Genomic DNA, 21,105 nt, shown 5'->3' with positions numbered 1-21,105 from the left:
AGTATTTCTAATCCTCAATACATACAGAATCTAATGGGAATATTCTAATTTTTCCAAAACCTAGCTTACAGGCACTTTTCTATAATTTCGTTCTCTCTCTCAGTTTGTATTTCTGATCCTCAATACATAAAGAATATAATGGGAATATTCTAATTTTTCTAAAACCTAGCTTACAGGCACTTTTCTAGAATTTCGTTCTCTCTCTCAAATCATCATTCTTTCAAATTAAATATGTATTTCTAATCCTCAATACATACAGAATCTAATGGGAATATTCTAATTTTTCCAAAACCTAGCTTACAGGCACTTTTCTATAATTTCGTTCTCTCTCTCAGATCATCATTCTTAGAAATTATTACATATTTCTAATCCTCAATACATACAGAATCTAATGGGAATCTTCTAATTTTTCCAAAACCTAGCTTACAGGCACTTTTCTATAATTTCGTTCTCTCTCTCAGAAAATCATTCTTACAAATTAAATATGTATTTCTAATCCTCAATACATACAGAATCTAATGGGATCATCAATTTTTCCAAAACCTAACTTACAGGCACTTTTCTATAATTTTGTTCTCTCTCTCAGTTCGTCATTCTTGAAAATTAAATATGTATTTCTAATCCTCAAATACATACAGAATCTAATGGGAATATTCTAATTTTTCCAAAACCTAGCTTACAGGACTTTTCTATAATTTCGTTCTCTCTCTCAGATAATCATTCTTACAAATTAAATATGTATTGAGGATTAGATATACACATTTAATTTGTAAGAATGATGAACTGAGAGAGAGAATGAAATTACAGAAAAGTGCCTATAAGCTAGGTTTTGGAAAAATTAGAATATTCCATTAGATTCTGTATGTATTGAGGATTAAAAATACATATTTAATTTTGTAAGAATGATGAACTGAGAGAGATAACGAAAGTCTAGAAAAGTGCCTGTAAGCTAGGTTTTGCAAAAATTAGAAGATTCCCATTAGATACTGTATGTATTGAGGAACAGAAATACATATTTAATTTCTAAGAATGATGCCTGTAAGCTAGGTATTGGAAAAATTAGAATATTCCCATTAGATTTTGTATGTATTGAGGATTAGAAATACATATTTAATTTGTAAGAATGATGATCTAGGAGAGAGAACGAAACTATAGAAAAGTGCCTGTAAGCACGGTTTTAGAAAAATTAGAATATTTCTGTTTGAGAAATTGATGATCCCATTAGAATTTCGTTCTCTCTCTTAGATCATCATTCTTACAATTTAAATATGTATTTCTAATTACATATTAAATTATAGAAATTCGGCATTAGATATTGTACGTATTGAGGATTAGGAATACATATTTAATTTGTAAGAATGATGATCTGAGAGAGAGAACGAAATTATAGAAAAGTGCTTGTAAGCTAGGTTTTGGAAAAAATAGAATATTCCCATTAGATACTGTATGTATTGAGGATTAGGAATACATATTTCATTTGTAAGAATGATGATCTGAGAGAGAGAACGAAATTATAGAAAAGTGTTTGTAAGCTAGGTTTTGGAAAAATTAGAATATTCCCAATAGATACTGTATGTATTTAGGATTAGGAATACATATTTAATTTGTAAGAATGATGATCTGAGAGAGAGAACGAAATTATAGGCAACTGCCTGTAAGCTAGGTATTGGAAAAATTAGAATATTCCATTAGATTCTTGATGTATTGAGGATTAGAAATACATATTAAATTTTTAAGAATGATGAACTGAGAGAGAGAACGAAATTATAGACAACTGCCTGTAAGCTAGGTTTTGGAAAAATTAGAATATCCCATTAGATTCTTTATGTATTGAGGATTAGAAATACAAATTTAATTTGTTAGAATGATGAACTGAGAGAGAGAACGAAATTATAGAAAAGTTCCTGTAAGCTAGGTTTTGGAAAAATTAGAATATTCCCATTAGATTCTGTATGTATTGAGGATTAGAAATACAAATTTAGTTTGTTAGAATGAAGAACTGAGAGAGAGAACGAAATTATAGAAAAGTGCCTGTAAGCTAGGTTTTGGAAAAATTAGAATATCCCATTAGATTCTTTATGTATTGAGGATTAGAAATACAAATTTAATTTGTTAGAATGATGAACTGAGAGAGAGAACGAAATTATAGAAAAGTTCCTGTAAGCTAGGTTTTGGAAAAATTAGAATATTCCCATTAGATTCTGTATGTATTGAGGATTAGAATTACATATTTAATTTGTAAGAATGATGATCTCAGAGAGAGAACGAAATTATAGAAAAGTGCATGTAAGCTAGGTTTTGGAAAAATTAGAACATTCCCATTAGATTCTGTATGTATTGAGGATTAGAAATACAAATTTAATTTGTTAGAATGATGAACTGAGAGAGAGATTGAAATTATAGAAAAGTGCCTGTAAGCTAGGTTTTGGTATTGAGGAAATTAAATACATATGTATTTCTAATGGGAATCTTCTAATTCTTCCAAAACCTAGCTTACAGAATCAAATGGGAATATTCTAATTTTTCCAAAACCTAGCTTACAGGCACTTTTCTATAATTTCATTCTCTCTCTCAGATCATCATTCTTACAAATTAAATTTGTATTTCTAATCCTCAATACATACAGAATCTAATGGGAATATTCTAATTTTTCCAAAACCTAGCCTGTAAGAATATTTAGAATACATATTTAATTTGTAAGAATGATGATCTGAGAGAGAGAACGAAATTATAGAAAAGTGTCTGTAAGCTAGGTTTTGGAAAACTGAGAGAGGGATGGATTCGTTTTACGGATTTATCTAGGTTGGAAAGCTCATAATTAAGAAATTAAAAGAAAAAAATATGGATTGAGGTAAGAAATGGAAGAACAACGCCACAATCCCTAAAGATTGATAAGTTGAAGAAGATTCGCCACTTTGAATTAGGAAATTCAAGGATAAGAATCAAAAGTAGTTCCTAAGAACCTAGAGAGAGAAAATCCTCTCAATTGGAAAAATATCCAAATTCTGAATAATTCATTTTCTCCCCAAACTTTTACAAATGGTTCCTATTTATAAGCTTAGATGGGCAAGATGACATAAATTCCCACTAACACTTAATATTGACTCTTCACTAGCCCACTAACTAAGCAATAAATTCCCACTAGCATTTATTTCCCCTTAGCAACCTAAAAGGCAAGGCAACCTATCATATTTATTTAATAAAATAAAATAAAACGAAAATTACATTAAAAATAAGATAATGAACTTATTAATTATTCAGTCCCAAACTACTTAAATTCCTAGTCCATTATTGCTTCTTCTTGATTCACATCAGTTAGAATGATGAACTGAGAGAGAGAACGAAATTATAGAAAAGTGCCTGTAAGCTAGGTTTTGGAAAAATTAGAAGATTCCCATTAGATTCTGTATGTATTGAGGATTAGAAATACAAATTTAATTTGTTAGAATGATGAACTAAGAGAGAGAAAGAAATTATGAATGTTCAAATTTTTCCATAATTTCTTTCTCTCTCAGTTCTTCATTCTTACAAATTAAATATGTATTTCTATTCCTCAAAACATAAAGAGTCTAATGGGATCATCAATTTCGCAAATAGAAAGATTCTAATTTTTCCATAAGTATTTCTAATTTGTAAGAATGATGAACTGAGAGAGAGAGATAGAAATTATAGAAAAGTGCCTGTAAGCTAGGTTTTGGAAAAATTAGAATATTCCCATTAGATTCTATATGTATTCCCATTAGATTCTTTATGTATTGAGGATTAGAAATACATATTTAATTTGTAAGAATGATGATCTGAGAGAGAGAACGAAATTATAGAACAGTGCCTCTAAGCAAGGTTTTGGAAAAATTAGAATATTCTCATTAGATTCTGTATGTATTGAGGTTTAGAAATACATATGTATGGGAAAATTAAGCTATTAGAATATAATTTAAATCTAAGAATGATGATCTTACCTAATGGGAATCTTTCTTACAAAGTTAATATGTATTTCTAATCCTCAATACATAAAGAATCTATAATCTCTCTCAGTTCATCATTCTTACAAATTAAATAAGAATGATGATCTGAGAGAGAGAACGAAATTATAGAAATATTCTCATTAGATACTGTATGTATTGAGGATTAGAAACACAAACTGAGAGAGAGAACGAAATTATAGAAAAGTGCTTGTAAGCTAGGTTTTGGAAAAAATAGAATATTCAATTTCATATGTATTTCTAATCCTCAATACATGCAGAATATGTATGGGAAAATTAAATATGATTTCATTAGATTCTGTATGTATTAAGGATTAGAAATACATATTTAAATTGTAAGAATGATGATCTGAAAGAGAGAACGAAATTATAGAAAAGTGCCTCTAAGCTAGGTTTTGGAAAAATTAGAATATTCCATTAGATTCTTTATGTATTGAGGATTAGAATGATGATACAGGAAAAATTATAGAAATTCATATTTAATGGGAATATTCTAATTTTTCCAAAACCTAGCTTAACAGAAATATTCTAATTAGATTATGTATGTATTGATGAATCTTCTAATTTTTCCAAAACCTAGCTTACAGGCACATTTCTATAATTTCGTTCTCTCTCTCAGATCATCATTCTAACAAATTAAATATGTATTTCAAACCAAAAGGCATAACTTTCCATTCGAAAAGACCTTCAGAGCAGGAAAAAGCAGTCCATTTTATTGAATCGGGGTGCATCTTTACCTGATGAAATCCTGATTTTAAATCGAATTTCGAAAACCATTTTGCTTTCTGGATTCTATTTATTAAAACATCTTTTGATGGTATAGTATAACCGTCTATATGAGTATTATCATTAAGATGTTTATAATTATAAACCATCCTTGTTTTACCCCTTTTCTGTTTGGAGTGTTTATTAACAATAAAAGCTGGGCTTCTATGTGGGCTTGTACTAGGCTTAATAACCTTAAGATCAAGTAGTGCTTTTATATGAATTCTACATTCTTCTTGTTCGAAGTTCCCGTAAGGAATATCTTTTGTTTTTATTATAAAATCATGGTTTATAATATCTAATTTGCAAATGACAGGATCTTTTTCCCAATATCTAGTAGGATCTTCTCCTATTATACTGGATTTGTTTAATCTGTCAATAATTTGTTGGATATTGTCAAAAGTTATAACCTTATTAATCTTAATGCAGTTATAACAGTCAATATTGGTTTGTGTTAGAGCCAATTCGTAGAAATTCTCAACATCCTCAATTGTGTCAAGAATTTCCGAGTTTTTGTAATTTTTGTCTTGAATTTTGGCTTCTTTTATTTTACAACTACCGGTTATCTCACACGGACACTCAGTAGTTTTTTCTTTTATTGAGGGGGTATCACCACGCTTAGCTCGTAACTCTAATGAGATTTCGTCTAAAATGGGTGACATTTGGGCTTGATTAGAAATAATCAAGTAATCTTTTGTTATGGTTATAGACCTGTTTTCAGAGATAATAAAATCAAGGCCTAAAATCATTTTTTCACCAACAGGTTTCAGGTTGATAACATCTGCTCGTGCCATAAAAATTTTTGTTCCAAAAATATCGCAATTGGTAGAAAGTTTTATTGAGAAATTTTTGGTTTCTTTATTATTGATGATAACATCTCCAGACATTGTCCTAGTTTTAGTAGTCTTTTCACTTAAGAAAATGTTTTGTTTAGGAACAATGCTTTCGCATAGACATGTAAAAGAAGCTCCTGTATCAACAAGGGCTTGAATTACAAGTTCAGTTTTATCATTTTTTTCAATTTTAGGAAAATTTATTTTTATCAAAATATGAAGACTGGTATTAGGCTTTTTATTACAAATGATTGGAATACAATCTTTGTTTTGTAAAGCCATTAGGCAACTTGGTTGGCCTTCTTCGTAACTAGAACTTTTGTTTTGGTTTTCAAAATTTTCATAGAGAAAATCAACCGTTTTTTCAATCTGGTTTAGTCTAGTTTCTAATACAGATAAGCGGTTATTAACCAATTTGTTGTCTAAATTGTTTATTTCCTTATTGTCGTTTCCAGGAAATTTTATTTTATGAAGAACTTCTAAACAATTTTTACAAAAATTTTTGTAACAAAGAGGGCAATGTGCTCTCAAAGTTTGGTGAAAAAATCTTTTGCAATGATAACACTCAATATGTTCTGGTCCTGCAAAAAATTGAATTTCATGATTACAAATAGTTTGTCCTTCATTGATATTCATCAGGCTATATCCTAGATCATCAAGGATTTCGCCATATTTGTTATATTTTTCATTTATTGGGGGATATAAATGATTATACTCATTTTTTGTAAAATCATTTATAATTTTGTAATCTTTATTGGTTTCTTCTTCATCTGAAGTATAGTCAGACCAGCTAACTACTGAATATATTTCAGAGTCTGTAGAAACTATTTCATCTATAGGAATGAGGTTCATCCTACAACTTTTTATTAATTCAGCATCTCTAGTAAAGAGATTGGCTTTGTTAGGACAGTCACAAGAGTAGTGACCAGTTTGATGACAAGCAAAACATTCTAATTGCTTAGTGTATGTTTTGTTGTTTTTTATCTTTCTGACATGTCTGTCTTTGTTCAAAGTAGGTTTTCTAGCACTAGAAGCTCTAATGGAGTACCTACGGGTTTGTTGTTTCTTCCTAGTATTGTTTGTTCTAGGGGTAGGAGAATACCTTTGTTGAGGTTTCTTTCTTCTAACCTCTTTGTGGTATTGTTGAGGTGTGTATATCTGCTTGCAGATATCAGTGTCTGCCATTTTTATTTGCTTGTTAATGGCAATGTTTGTGCAAGTATCTTCCATCACTTTCATGATGTGTTGTATTCTGACGGCTAGATTATTCATGACAGGGTCTATCTGGTCATCTTTCCAGCTATCTCTGATTTTTTGTCCTAATTTTCCAAGAAGTTTTAGGAATAATTTTTCTCCTAAATTTTTATCTGTAAAACCTCCAGCTATGGAAGCATACATTAAGTAATCCTGGGTAAATTCTTTTATTTTACCAAAGTAACTTATGGAAAGTCTTTCCAGATTACCAAGGTAAATTCTTTGTCTAATTGTATTGCCATCATTTACAGACTGGGCTGTAAAGATTCTTTGTATAATACTACAAAAATTGTAGATATTTGGTCCTGGGTCGATCAAATTAGTTTTGACCTGGTCAGGAAAAGTTTGTTTAAATGATTCCCAGCAAGCTCTAGCTATAGCTCCAAGATAAGTCTCTGCTCGGGCAATCATATCTTGACTATTGGACACATGATTTTCATGATGAATCCTATAATCTCTTATAACAGCTGAAGTCCACTGTTCTATGTAATTAGGTAAGAGTTGAGGGTCAACACTTCCTATGTTTAAGAGAAGAGATGGCATAATAAAATTGGGTTCTATAGGCAATCTCTTTCCTTTTGATTTTATGTTGTCTCCTATGGAGAAGTCTGTAGGAGTAACTATTTGTTCTCTAGGGATGAATCCTAGGTTGTAATCTTCGGTACTGTAGTCAAAATGGTGTATTTGGTTTGTAACACTACTACCATTGTAACTATCTCCCATCAGACCTTTGTAAGATTGGATCTCTGAAACTGGTTCAGAAATTACAGAAATAGTTTCTTCATTTTCAAAAACCAATTTATTTTTGAAATTTTTGTCATTTTCCAACCAGTTTTCTAGATCAGAATCTTCCTCGATTTCCTTGAGGATAATTTGTTCTTCATCACATTCTTCACTTAGTTGTGAAAAAAGTTTTTGTCTAAAAATAAAATCATCTTCCTCATCTTCTGAATCAGAGATTTCATTTTTATAGCTTTGGGAAACAACTTCCTTTTGTTTTTCCCATTTTTCAACTGCGAGGAGCAATTTTTCTGAGAGCTGACTTTTTCTTAAAGGACTCTCTTCTTTGTTTTGAGTATAATCCGGAATATATGAATATCTTGTCCATAAATTCGTGAAAGAATTTCTAGGAGGTTCTTCTTCTTCGGGATTATGTTCAACTATGTCATCATAATCTACAAACCTAATGGAAAGATTGTTTCTTCGGTTTGTCATGATGGCTGTTTGTGGTGCTGTAATAGCAGTTCTAGTAGATCCAGAATTAAGGTGGGTTTGCCATTCAATTCCTTGGTTTCTTCTAGATTCAAAGATTTGTGGTGGAAGAAATTGTATTCCATTTGATCCTAGAGAGGTAATTAATGGATTTGTATTAATCCTATATCTGGGAGATATATGATCACTTATTCTTCCTATAAAGGTTATGTCTAAGTGGAGATTATTTCCTTCAAAATTCTCTCCAAAACCTCTTGTTTGTACTTCCAGATTTATGTTTTGAATAAAATCAGCAAGATTCATTGTAAAGTTAGGAGCTATGTATATAAGGGAAACAGGTTGGTTGAGGTCAACTTCAACTATCCCTATAATAGCCTGGGAATTATTATCCCTAAACCTTCGGTCAAAAAGGACAAGGAAGGCTTTGGCTCCTACGAAGGATCTGGTCAAGGTTCTAATCCCTATAGTGATAAGTCCTAGGTGAACATATCTTCTTTGGGTACTTAGAAGCTGTCTACCAACTGGTTCAGAGATTAATCTAATAATCTCATGTTGGTCGTCGGGTAAATGGAAATCATCTAAACGACGGTATCTATTGATGTGAATCTGATGGGAGCACTCAAAGGACTTGGAGGACCAATGACTAGGGTTTTCTTAGTGGGTGTTTTTAGTACTTGTAATTAGTAAATAAAGTTTTAAGATTCGGGACGAATCTTTTCAAAGAAGGAGGGTATGATGTGAATCTGATGGGAGCACTCAAAGGACTTGGAGGACCAATGACTAGGGTTTTCTTAGTGGGTGTTTTTAGTACTTGTAATTAGTAAATAAAGGCCTAAAACTCTTGTTAAAGTGGCTGCTAACTCTTGTTTGGGCTGCACCACTTATTGGGCTAGTTATTAGGCAAGTTGTTTTTAGTTAAATAAGGTCCAAAACCTTTGGGATGAATCAGCCATGAGGCTTACCAAAGGGTGCACGAATTTAGCATGTGTTTTTAATGTTTTGTCATTAGTGGTCATAATTGTTAGGCTTAGTGGAGTTCAACAATTGCCCACTACAGTGATTTTTTTTAATGTTTTGTCATTAGTGGTCATAATTGATAGGCTTAGTGGAGTCCATTAATTTCCCACTAATGTAAGTGAAAGGTCTTGGTTGTAAGCTTATAAGCTGCCCACTGGAATGAATAAAAGATAGACAAGAATTTGAGTTTTAATAAAAAAAAACTAAGTGAGAGTGATTCTCTAATTGTTCTTGAGTGATTCAAGAATTTGGGCATATCAAAGGATCATCCACAATTCTTTGTATGAAGCCTTCCTTGGAAGAGTGATTCTTCCTCCATTCCTTTACCGTTTCCTTCCCTCCATTTCTAGCATCTAATTTCTTTTCCTACATTCCAAAAATTAAGTCCAAGATTGAACCCAAAAGATCATTCTTCAACCCTTGTGCAATTGGGAATCTTATCATTTGGTATCAGAGCTTCGGCTCTAGGTTTGGAATGGCAATGGAAATTTACTATACAAGATGTTTGGTTGACGGCCATTTGTTCTCGGTCGTAGTAGATGAATTCAACTTCAGAAATGTCGTGAGCAGCAGGGCGGTTGAGAAATTATGTCTGCCCACTACAAATGGACAAGCAATGATTAAATTCTCTATTGGAAAATATGAAGATGAAGTTCTTTGTGATATTGCCCCCATGGAGACATGCCATATGTTATTAGGGAGGCCATGGCTGTACAATAAAATTATAAATCCTGAACGGCCTTCTATTTGTTTTGTGCATGGTGGACGAAGGATTAAGTTGATATGTCTATCAATTGACGTTGTACATGAGGATCAACTGAAATTGAAAATAATGATAGAAAAAGAAAGAGAAGAGAAGAGGAGAGCAGAAGATGAGTTACATAGAGAGGAAGATGACAACTCTAACGTTACATTTTCTTCTTTTGATGTGTCAAATTTACAGGAACAGGAGGACAAGTTTTCTTGTTTGAAGTAGCATGTCAACATGATGGAAACATGCCTAGGAAGGCAAGAGGTGACATATTGAAGGAGCCAAGAGGAGTTGGCTAGACATGAAGGTTTGGGCCAGTCAGGGCCCAATGGGCCTGATGGGCCTGGGAAGGCCCAAGTTGAACTTTTCATGGGCCATATTTTGTTATAGCTATTTTCATATGTTTTGTATACATCATGTTAGTATAGGTATCATATATTTTGGTCTTGTATTTTGGACCACATAGAGTAACATTTTAGGTTTTAGGCTTGTTGGGCCTAGTTTTGGGCTTCATGGGCCTTTGGGCTTTTGGTACCCAATATTGGGCTCATTTTCATTCTTGTAATTTTTCCTTTCCATTGTATTTGTTTGACCATTGTATTTAGGTCATTAGATTAGGAATATACAAGAATTACTTAAATAGGCAAAATAGGTTAAACTAGGTTTAATTTGGAAGTCATTAGAGTTACATTTGAGTCACATGTTTAGCACCATGGGTGGCTGAACATGTGCCACTCAAATTAACCTTAAATAACTCTCAAATCAAACCTAAATGCATCTAGGCACCTAAATTTTCGGACTAGCACATGGGAGCCAAAATTTGAATTCAAATTTCAAGTTTGAATTCAAATTTTGGGCGCCACATGTAGCCTTGGATTTAGGCGCCCAAAGTTGCACACTTGGAACCCTACTTAAGTGATTCTTCAACTCTTTGTATTCACTTTTGAGAATAATGAAATTTGAGAGCTTATTCAGCCAAATTTCGTTCAAGAGTCACCATGAGAGAAAGCTTCACCTTAGGAACCCTTCTAGGATTTCCTCCTCTTTGAAGTGAGCTTTCCCTTGCACCTTAAGCTTGGATGCTTCCATCCAAGGCTTAAGCCTTCTTCCTATCCGAGAATCTCCTCCATCTAGTGTTCATCACGTTGGTTTCTATTTCCTTGAAGAAGATCCATGCATAAGGAGAGCTAAGGAGAAGAACATTCATCACTCCTCCTTACCATTTCCATCATTTTTGGTATCAAAGCAAGGTCTTCAAGGAGATAAGTTCTTGAGTTTTTGGTCCGATTATTTTTGTGTTCTTTGTGTTCTAAGTGTCTTGTTTGAGTTTCTTTTTGGATCTACATGCTTTATATCATATTTTGTTCCATAGATCCATTGGTTGATTGTTCTTGAATTTTCTTCCTCAATCAACTTGTTTAGGACCTATTAGCTTGTGCTTATTTTTGATTTTAATGTTGAGTCTCTCCATTCCTAATATGTGTCCGTGATTGGACTGCATGCATTGCATTTAGATTTTGGTTTTGAATCTGTGTTTTGTCTTAGAAGTTTGTGTTTAGTCTTTATATGTTGCAAATTCCTTGAATAACATGTTTAACCTAGTTTTATTTTGAATTTTGTGTCTACATATTGCTCTCGGTTTTGCTTCTCTTTTGCCTACCTATATGTGCTTTTTCTTTTACCTTATTGTGTTCATAATTTGCTATTAGTCCTAGCAAGTTTCCTTAGAGTTAGGTTTCTATTATGTTCTTAAGTTTTCAAATCACATTTCCATTGAAAAATCTTATAAAAAAAATTTTGTGACTCAAAATTTCAAGTGCTTAATCTTACTTCTAGTGCACTATCTTTTGGATTCAAATTTAAAAAAGTAAATAGGCTGAAAACAGAGACAAAAACAGAGCCTAAATCAAAAGAAAAGTTCAAAGATTCAAAGAAGAAAAGTGTACAAAAGAATCCAAGACAAAACCTAAAAACTAGTGCACTAGTTTCCTTGTTTTCACTTGAATTTTTGTCTAACTTGTAGTCACGGTTTCTATAGCTTGGAATCTTAGAAAAATTTGAAACAAAAGGCAAATATACTCTCTGGACTCTTAACTTGAATATAGAAAAAGAAAGAATTAAAAAAAAATTTAGAGAAAGCATTTTAAAGTGAAAAAGCCGAGAGGTGTACATTGGTGAAAAATCACTTGATTCCTTGTTATTGTTTTGACTACTACTTGTGCTATACTTATCCAATTGCTTTCAAATTTTTTTTGTTTTGTTCATCTACTCTAGTACCTATCTAGGAACATTCCTAACTGAGTGCTAGCTTTATTTGGAGTCTTATTTTCCAGTTTTACTTGTTGAACCTCTTTGAGTCTTGTCATATATACATATTACTCTTAACTTTTGGTATAAGCTTTCCAAATTGTGCTTTATTGCTTGTCTAGTTTTCTTTCAATAATTTCCCTGTGCTGGAAGTGGCCTCAAATCCTTGCTCAAGGATCAAGCATTGCTCAACAAAGAGTAGGAAAAGTTTGGACACTAAGACCTAAAAATTTGACCTAATTTAGTGACCAAAACTTCTCCTAAACTTCCTTCACTTGAGTGACCATTCCTTTCACCTTGTGAGGCAGCCACCATTAACCTCTTTGTTGTGTTTCTTTTGCAGGTCCAGTAGCATCATATTGAAGGATTAGTGGCGGATTAAACACTTGATTAAGTGTTGGAAAATTTGCACAACAATCCGTCACTAAATTGGTCACCAAAACCGCCATTTATTGCTTTCTAGGCTAGTTTAAATTTTGCAATCTCTCTTGTATTTTAAAATCAATTTGTAAAGCTTGGAGGGAGTATTAAGAAGCTGGTCAGGTATATCTAACTCCTTGTTAGCATCCTCACGTGTAGTGCTAGTGGAAGTGGCTTGGAAATTTCATATGTTTCAAGCTTCCACTTAGGATATCCGACTAGTTGCTTACATTGTTTCCTTTAAGTTCTTTGTCTTTTAATTGCTTTATTTTGCTGCCTTGAAACGTCTAGACTTGTGTAGATTTACTTGCTCACGTTTAGTTTAGTCTCAAAAACAAACAAATTGTGAAAAAGCATTCAAAATTTTTGTGAAAAGCTTTGGGAAATTGGAAGTATCACAAAGGAGTTTAGTGATTTCCACTTGAAAAGGCTTGGTTATTAAGTGGCTCTTTGTAGCTCACCTCCCTTGATAGTGCAACTTGTACACTTAGACTTCCAAGTGCTATTTTCATTCCTAGAAAATACCAAAAACATTTTATAACTTTTTGCATAGCATATACAAAAAAAAAAATTCTTTTGTTTAATCATGAGAAAATATTTCTCAAGTGGTAGTGAATTAAGCTCTCCAAAAGGTTTTTCACATTCTACTCAAAGGCTTAAATCACTAACACCTTGGACAAAGCAAGAAGCTTTAAAAAAAGAAAAAGAAAAACTTGAAAAAAAAGCACAAATTGCAATTTTAGAGGAAGAAATTCACATTATTAAACAAAAGAGAGAAAAACTTTTAGCAAAAGAAAAATTGAGAAAAACAAGAGAAAAAGAAAGAAAAAAGGCATTGCTCTTAGGGAAGAGTAAGGAGGAAAATAATTCCTCTAAAGGACTTGTGAGTGAAGAGAGTTGTTCTACCACTAAAAATCATTTACAAAATACTCTCTTCATAAATAAAGACCTTAACTCTTACTCTAATCTTACCACTAGTCATGAAGTAGAGATTCAAGAACAAATCATTCTAAAGAAAAATGAATCTCAACTTCAAGATGTAGTGAAGAAGGAGTGGACTACATTTAGTTCCACTTCTTGTGCTACTTCCTTGGAGGTGCCCAAGGAAGATAGTCTTCCTCTCTTTAGGAATCCTTCTACCATAGTTGTTCTAATAAAGCACCCAAATTTTGGAATATATTGTTTGATAGATACATCTTGTCATATTTCATATTCTATTTTTGATCTTATGGGAAGTTCATCTTTATTTGAACTTAATTTGCACCCTTCCCTACAAGACAAAAATAGTTTCTATGAGTTTTCAAGATTTTCCAAGACATTTTATCTACCAAACAATATGATTCAAAATTGTTTAGGACGTTTTCTAGTATTTTTTTTTTTTATATTTTAGGAAAAGCCTAGGCTACCATTTAGGGTATTTTAGGCAAGATATTGTAGTGTTTAAAAATCATTCTTTTCATTGTCTTAGTCATAGTGTTATTACATTCTTAGGTTTTACTTCTAGGTTATGCTTAGGAGAGGAGCCTATTTCTACTTTTAGGGAGTCTAATTTTGATAGTTTATTTTTTCTTAGGCTAGATATAAGGACTCCTCTTAGGATCCATAATCCATTTTTTCATCATAAACATGTCACCTCTTATACATGGTTTGTTGTGTATGTAGGTGATGTTTCTTATTCCATGCATCCTCGTGATTTGAGGACAAATCCTTTTCAAGAGGGAGGGGATGATGGAAACATGCCTAGGAAGGCAAGAGGTGACATATTGAAGGAGCCAAGAGGAGTTGGCTAGACATGAAGGTTTGGGCCAGTCAGGGCCCAATGGGCCTGGGAAGGCCCAAGTTGAACTTTTCACGGGCCATATTTTGTTATAGCTATTTTCATATGTTTTGTATACATCATGTTAGTATAGGTATCATATATTTTGGTCTTGTATTTTGGACCACATAGAGTAACATTTTAGGTTTTAGGCTTGTTGGGCCTAGTTTTGGGCTTCATGGGCCTTTGGGCTTTTGGTACCCAATATTGGGCTCATTTTCATTCTTGTAATTTTTCCTTTCCATTGTATTTGTTTGACCATTGTATTTAGGTCATTAGATTAGGAATATACAAGAATTACTTAAATAGGCAAAATAGGTTAAACTAGGTTTAATTTGGAAGTCATTAGAGTTACATTTGAGTCACATGTTTAGCACCATGGGTGGCTGAACATGTGCCACTCAAATTAACCCTAAATAACTCTCAAATCAAACCTAAATGCATCTAGGCACCTAAATTTTCGGACTAGCACATGGGAGCCAAAATTTGAATTCAAATTTCAAGTTTGAATTCAAATTTTGGGCGCCACATGTAGCCTTGGATTTAGGCGCCCAAAGTTGCACACTTGGAACCCTACTTAAGTGATTCTTCAACTCTTTGTATTCACTTTTGAGAATAATGAAATTTGAGAGCTTATTCAGCCAAATTTCGTTCAAGAGTCACCATGAGAGAAAGCTTCACCTTAGGAACCCTTCTAGGATTTCCTCCTCTTTGAAGTGAGCTTTCCCTTGCACCTTAAGCTTGGATGCTTCCATCCAAGGCTTAAGCCTTCTTCCTATCCGAGAATCTCCTCCATCTAGTGTTCATCACGTTGGTTTCTATTTCCTTGAAGAAGATCCATGCATAAGGAGAGCTAAGGAGAAGAACATTCATCACTCCTCCTTACCATTTCCATCATTTTTGGTATCAAAGCAAGGTCTTCAAGGAGATAAGTTCTTGAGTTTTTGGTCCGATTATTTTTGTGTTCTTTGTGTTCTAAGTGTCTTGTTTGAGTTTCTTTTCGGATCTACATGCTTTATATCATATTTTGTTCCATAGATCCATTGGTTGATTGTTCTTGAATTTTCTTCCTCAATCAACTTGTTTAGGACCTATTAGCTTGTGCTTATTTTTGATTTTAATGTTGAGTCTCTCCATTCCTAATATGTGTCCGTGATTGGACTGCATGCATTGCATTTAGATTTTGGTTTTGAATCTGTGTTTTGTCTTAGAAGTTTGTGTTTAGTCTTTATATGTTGCAAATTCCTTGAATAACATGTTTAACCTAGTTTTATTTTGAATTTTGTGTCTACATATTGCTCTCGGTTTTGCTTCTCTTTTGCCTACCTATATGTGCTTTTTCTTTTACCTTATTGTGTTCATAATTTGCTATTAGTCCTAGCAAGTTTCCTTAGAGTTAGGTTTCTATTATGTTCTTAAGTTTTCAAATCACATTTCCATTGAAAAATCTTATAAAAAAAATTTTGTGACTCAAAATTTCAAGTGCTTAATCTTACTTCTAGTGCACTATCTTTTGGATTCAAATTTAAAAAAGTAAATAGGCTGAAAACAGAGACAAAAACAGAGCCTAAATCAAAAGAAAAGTACAAAGATTCAAAGAAGAAAAGTGTACAAAAGAATCCAAGACAAAACCTAAAAACTAGTGCACTAGTTTCCTTGTTTTCACTTGAATTTTTGTCTAACTTGTAGTCACGGTTTCTATAGCTTGGAATCTTAGAAAAATTTGAAACAAAAGGCAAATATACTCTCTGGACTCTTAACTTGAATATAGAAAAAGAAAGAATTAAAAAAAAATTTAGAGAAAGCATTTTAAAGTGAAAAAGCCGAGAGGTGTACATTTGGTATCACTCTCACTTATTTCTGATACCAAATGATAAGATTCCCAATTGCACAAGGGTTGAAGAAGGATCTTTTGGGTTCAATCTTGGACTTAATTTCTGGAATGTAGGTAAGGAAATTAGATGCTAGAAATGGAGGGAAGGAAACGGTAAAACAATGGAGGAAGAATCACTCTTCCAAGGAAGGCTTCACACAAAGAATTGTGGATGATCCTTTGATATGCCCAAATTCTTGAATCACTCAAGAACAATTGGAGAATCACTCTCACTTAGTTTTAGTTTTTTTGATTAAAACTCAAATTCTTGTCTATCTTTTATTCATCCCAGTGGGGCAGCTTATAAGCTTACAACCAAGACCTTTCACTTACATTAGTGGGCAATTAATGAACTCCACTAAGTCTAACAATTATGACCACTAATGCACAAATTTATGCTAAATTCGTGCACCCTTTGGTATGCCTCATGGCTGATTCATCCCAAAGGTTTTGGACCATATTTAACTAAAAAACAACTTGCCTAATAACTAGCCCAATAAGTGGTGCAGCCCAAACAAGAGTTGGCAGCCACTTTAACAAGAGTTTTAGGCCTTTATTTACTAATTACAAGTACTAAAAACACCCACTAAGAAAATGGAGTACTTAGGCTTCACAATCCTTGATACAATTCACCATCTTGGCCTTATCTTCATCATTGGGCATTTCTTCAAGAATAAGGGCCGCAACTTGTTGCAAAGCATCCTTGGCCCTTTTAGTCCTTGCCCTAGTCATTGGTCCTCCAAGTCCTTTGAGTGCTCCTAAATCCTTGCCCATGTCCTCATCATTCCTTCCCTCTTGAGAAGAATTTGTCCTCAAATCAAAGTCTCCATCATCTACATCAAAGGGAGATAAATCAGAAACATTGAAAGTGGAACTAACATTGTACTCACCGGGCAATTCAATCTTGTAAGCATTGTCATTGATTCTTTCTAGTACTTGAAATGGACCATCCCCTCTTGGCAAAAGCTTTGATTTCCTTTGTTTTGGAAATCTTTCCTTCCTCATGTGTACCCAAACCCAATCACCAGGTTGGAACACAACTTTCTTTCGCCCTTTGTTAGCATGTTTCGCGTAGCTCTCATTTTTCTTCTCAATTTGAGCCTTCACACGTTCGTGTAACTTCTTCACATAGTCCGTTTTGGCCTGCCCTTCTTTATGCTTAAAAATAGAAATGTTTGGCATAGGCAATAAATCAAGAGGAGTCAAAGGGTTAAAACCATACACAACCTCAAAAGGTGAACAATTTGTTGTGCTATGGACAGCCCTATTATATGCAAATTCAACATGAGGCAAACTTGCTTCCCAGGACTTAATATTCTTTTTTAAAACAGTCATGAGCAAGGTCCCCAAAGTTCTATTGACTACCTCAGTTTGTCTATCGGTTTGTGGGTGACAAGTTGTTGAAAATAATAATTTAGTACCTAACTTGCCTCACAAAAGTCCTCCAAAAATGACTAAGGAATTTAGCATCCCTATCACTTACAATACTCCTTGGCACACCATGGAGCCTCACAACTTCTTTGAAAAACAAATCAGCCACATGACACGCATCATCTACCTTTTTGCAAGGTATGAAATGTGCCATTTTTGAAAACCTGTCAACAACCACAAAAATAGAATCTTTGCCATTCTTTGTTCTAGGCAGTCCCAAAACAAAGTCCATAGATATGTCAATCCAAGGATATTTAGGAGTAGGCAAAGGAGTATACAATCCATGTGGCAATGATTTAGATTTAGCCATTTTGCACACAACACAATGTTCACAAAATTTTTGCACATCACGTTTCATATGAGGCCAAAAGAAATGTTCTTGTAAAATTTCCAAAGTCTTTTTAATCCCAAAGTGCCCCATCAAAACACCCCCATGTGATTCACTAACAAGCAATTCTCTAATGGAACATGTAGGCACACACAATTTGTTTTCTTTAAATAAAAACCCATTGTGCTTAAAATATCCATTTTGAGATAGTTTCTCACATGCAGCATATATTTCACCAAAAGTTTCATCTGTAGCATACATTTCTTTCAAAGATTCAAATCCAAGCAATTTAGTTTCAAGAGTGGAAAGCAATGTATGTCTCCTTGATAAAGCATCAGCCACAATGTTCCCTTTTCCCCTTTTATGTTTTATAACATAGGGAAATTGTTCCAAAAACTCCACCCACTTGGCATGCCTCTTGTTAAGCTTGCCTTGTCCCTTCAAATACCTTAGGGACTCATGGTCACTATGTATTACAAACTCTTTGGGAAAAAGGTAGTGTTGCCATGTTTTCAAAGCTCTTACCAAGGCATACAATTCCTTATCATAAGTGGAAAAGTTAAGGGCAGCCCCACTTAACTTTTCACTAAAATAAGCAATTGGATGGCCTTCTTGTAACAACACAGCCCCAATCCCAACATTGGAAGCATCACATTCAATTTCAAAAGATTTAGCAAAGTTTGGTAAGGCAAGAATGGGAGCATTGGTTAGCCTTTGCTTAAGAGCAACAAAGGCTTCCTGTTGTTTCTCTCCCCACTTAAAAACCACATGTTTCTTTACTACTTCATTAAGAGGTGCTGCCAAGGTGCTAAAGTCCTTAACAAACCTCCTATAAAAACTTGCCAAACCATGGAAACTTCTCACTTCATTCACGGATTTAGGTGTGGGCCATTCTTGGATGGCCTTAACCTTTTCCTCATCTACTTGTACTCCTTTAGAACTTACAACAAAACCAAGGAATACAACATGATCAGTACAAAACACACATTTTTCAAGATTGGCAAACAATTGTTCTTCCTTAAGCACCTTCAGATTTCAAATGTTCCACATGCAATTCAAGAGAAGTGTTATAGACAAGAATATCATCAAAATATACCACAACAAATTTGCCAATAAATTCCCTTAAAACATGGTTCATCAATCTCATGAAAGTACTTGGTGCATTAGTTAAGCCAAAAGGCATAACCAACCACTCATACAAACCATATTTTGTTTTAAAAGCAGTTTTCCATTCATCACCCTCTCTAATTCTAATTTGATTATATCCACTTTTCAAATCAATTTTAGAGAAAAAACTTGCACCATGCAATTCATCAAGCAAATCATCAAGTTTAGGAATTGGGTGCCTATATTTTATGGTGATGTTATTTAGAGCCCTACAATCAGAACACATTCTCCATGTCCCATCTTTTTTAGGGACCAAAATTACCGGAACAGCACAAGGACTCATGCTATCTCTTACCCATCCTTTGGTCATGAGTTCATCCACTTGCTTTTGAATTTCTTGCGTTTCTTGTGGATTGCTCCTATAAGCTGGCCTATTGGGTAAGGAAGCTCCTGGAATGAGATCAATTTGGTGTTCAATTCCCCTCAAAGGTGGTAATCCACTTGGTACACTTGATGGAAAAACGTCATGAAATTCCTGCAAAAGAGATTTAACACTAGAAGGTATTTCCAATTCATCAAAAGTGTTAGTGTTTAAAATCTGATTTTTGCAATACATTAGATAAAGGGGCTGTTTAGCAAGGAATAACCTCTTCACCTCACCCTTTGTTGCCAAAAGACTCTCTTTTCTCTCAAGTGTTTCGCTCCTTTTCTTTCCACTTTTTTTTTTCTCAAGTTTTTGTTCACTCTTTTTCTCAAGATCACTTTCTTTCTTCTCCAAAGAAATCTTTTCTCTCATCCTCATTTGATCCTCACACACCTCTTTAGGACTCAAAGGCTTGAGGACAATCTTTTTATTTTGGTGCACAAAAGAGATCTTATTGGAATAGCCATCATGGAAAGCTTTAGTGTCAAATTGCCAAGGCCTTCCCAAAAGTATGTGACTGGCCTCCATTGGAACTACATCACATAGCACCTTATCTTTGTATTTTCCAATGGAAATCTCCACTTCTACTTGCTGCCTCACTTGCACCTCTCCATCCTCACTAAGCCACTGGAGTTTATATGGCGTAGGATGTGGTTTAGTGTCTAAATTTAGCTTTGACACTAATCTAGCACTAGCCACATTAGCGCAACTCCCTCCATCAATAATCACCATGCAAACCTTTCCATTGATGGAACACCTTGTGTGGAAAATATTCTCCCTTTGGCTTCTTTCTAAAGGACTCATTTGACTACCCATCATTCTCCTAATCATCAATAAATCTCCCTCCAGGGCCTCCTCTTCCTCCTCAATGTCACCTTCTTCTTCCTCACTAACATCAGATTGGCTAGTGTAATCCCCACTCGCCTTGAGAACCATGATCTGAGAGAGAGAACGAAATTATAGAAAAGTGTCTGTAAGCTAGGTTTTGGAAATATTAGAATATTCCCATTAGATTCTGTATGTATTGAGGATTAGAAATACATATTTAATTTGTAAGAATGATGATCTGAGAGAGAGAACGAAATTATAGAAAAGTGCCTGTAAGCTAGGTTTTGGAAAAATTAGAATATGCCCATTAGACACTGTATGTATTCAGGATTAGATTCTGTATGTATTGAGGATTTGAAATACATATTTAATTTGTAAGCATGATGATCTGAGAGAGAGAACGAAATTATAGAAAAGTACCTGTAAGCTAGATTTTGGAAAAATTAGAATATTCCCATTAGATTTGTATGTATAGAGGAATAGAAATACATATTTAATGGGATCATCAATTTCTCAAACAGAAAGATTCTAATTTTACTTTTCTATAATTTCATTAGATACTGTATGTATTGAGGATTAGAAATTCATATTTAATTTGTAAGAATGAAGATCTGAGAGAGAGAACGAAATTATAGAAAAGTGCCTGTAAGCTAGGTTTTGGAAAAATTAGAATATTCCCATTAGATTCTGTATGTATTTGAGGATTAGAAATATTTATTTAATTTACAAGAATGATGAACTGAGAGAGAGAACGAA

The 21,105-nt window shown here is 33.6% G+C and overlaps 1 protein-coding gene across 1 annotated transcript; it reads right to left on the bottom strand.

Annotated features, from left to right (window-relative positions):
* Positions 1-17,043: 17,043 nt before the first annotated feature.
* On the bottom strand, positions 17,044-20,457 carry LOC145954942 (uncharacterized). The gene is made up of 5 exons (XM_083069636.1): positions 19,420-20,457; positions 18,610-19,016; positions 17,715-17,826; positions 17,111-17,548; positions 17,044-17,064 (listed from the first exon to the last, which is right to left on the bottom strand). Exons 1-5 carry the CDS (start codon positions 20,455-20,457, stop codon positions 17,044-17,046), a joined length of 2,016 nt encoding a protein of 671 aa, XP_082925762.1.
* Between the last annotated feature and the right edge of the window lie 648 nt (positions 20,458-21,105).

This window comes from Cajanus cajan, chromosome 1 (genome assembly GCF_000230855.2).
Source record: "Cajanus cajan strain Asha chromosome 1, NIPB_CcT2T_4, whole genome shotgun sequence".
Lineage (NCBI taxonomy): Eukaryota > Viridiplantae > Streptophyta > Magnoliopsida > Fabales > Fabaceae > Cajanus > Cajanus cajan.
This window is presented reverse-complemented; position numbering and strand designations above follow the sequence as displayed.

Bases quoted from the DNA above. Each gene is read 5' to 3' on its own strand.
- LOC145954942 (XM_083069636.1), bottom strand. From the start codon at position 20,457: ATGGTTCTCAAGGCGAGTGGGGATTACACTAGCCAATCTGATGTTAGT. The intron at 17,827-18,609 runs GTTACAAGAAGG...GGTTGTTGACAG, and splicing joins GTTGGGATTGGGGCTGTGTT to GTTTTCAAAAATGGCACATT. The intron at 17,549-17,714 runs GTAAGTGATAGG...GTTTTAAAAAAG, and splicing joins ATGGTGTGCCAAGGAGTATT to AATATTAAGTCCTGGGAAGC.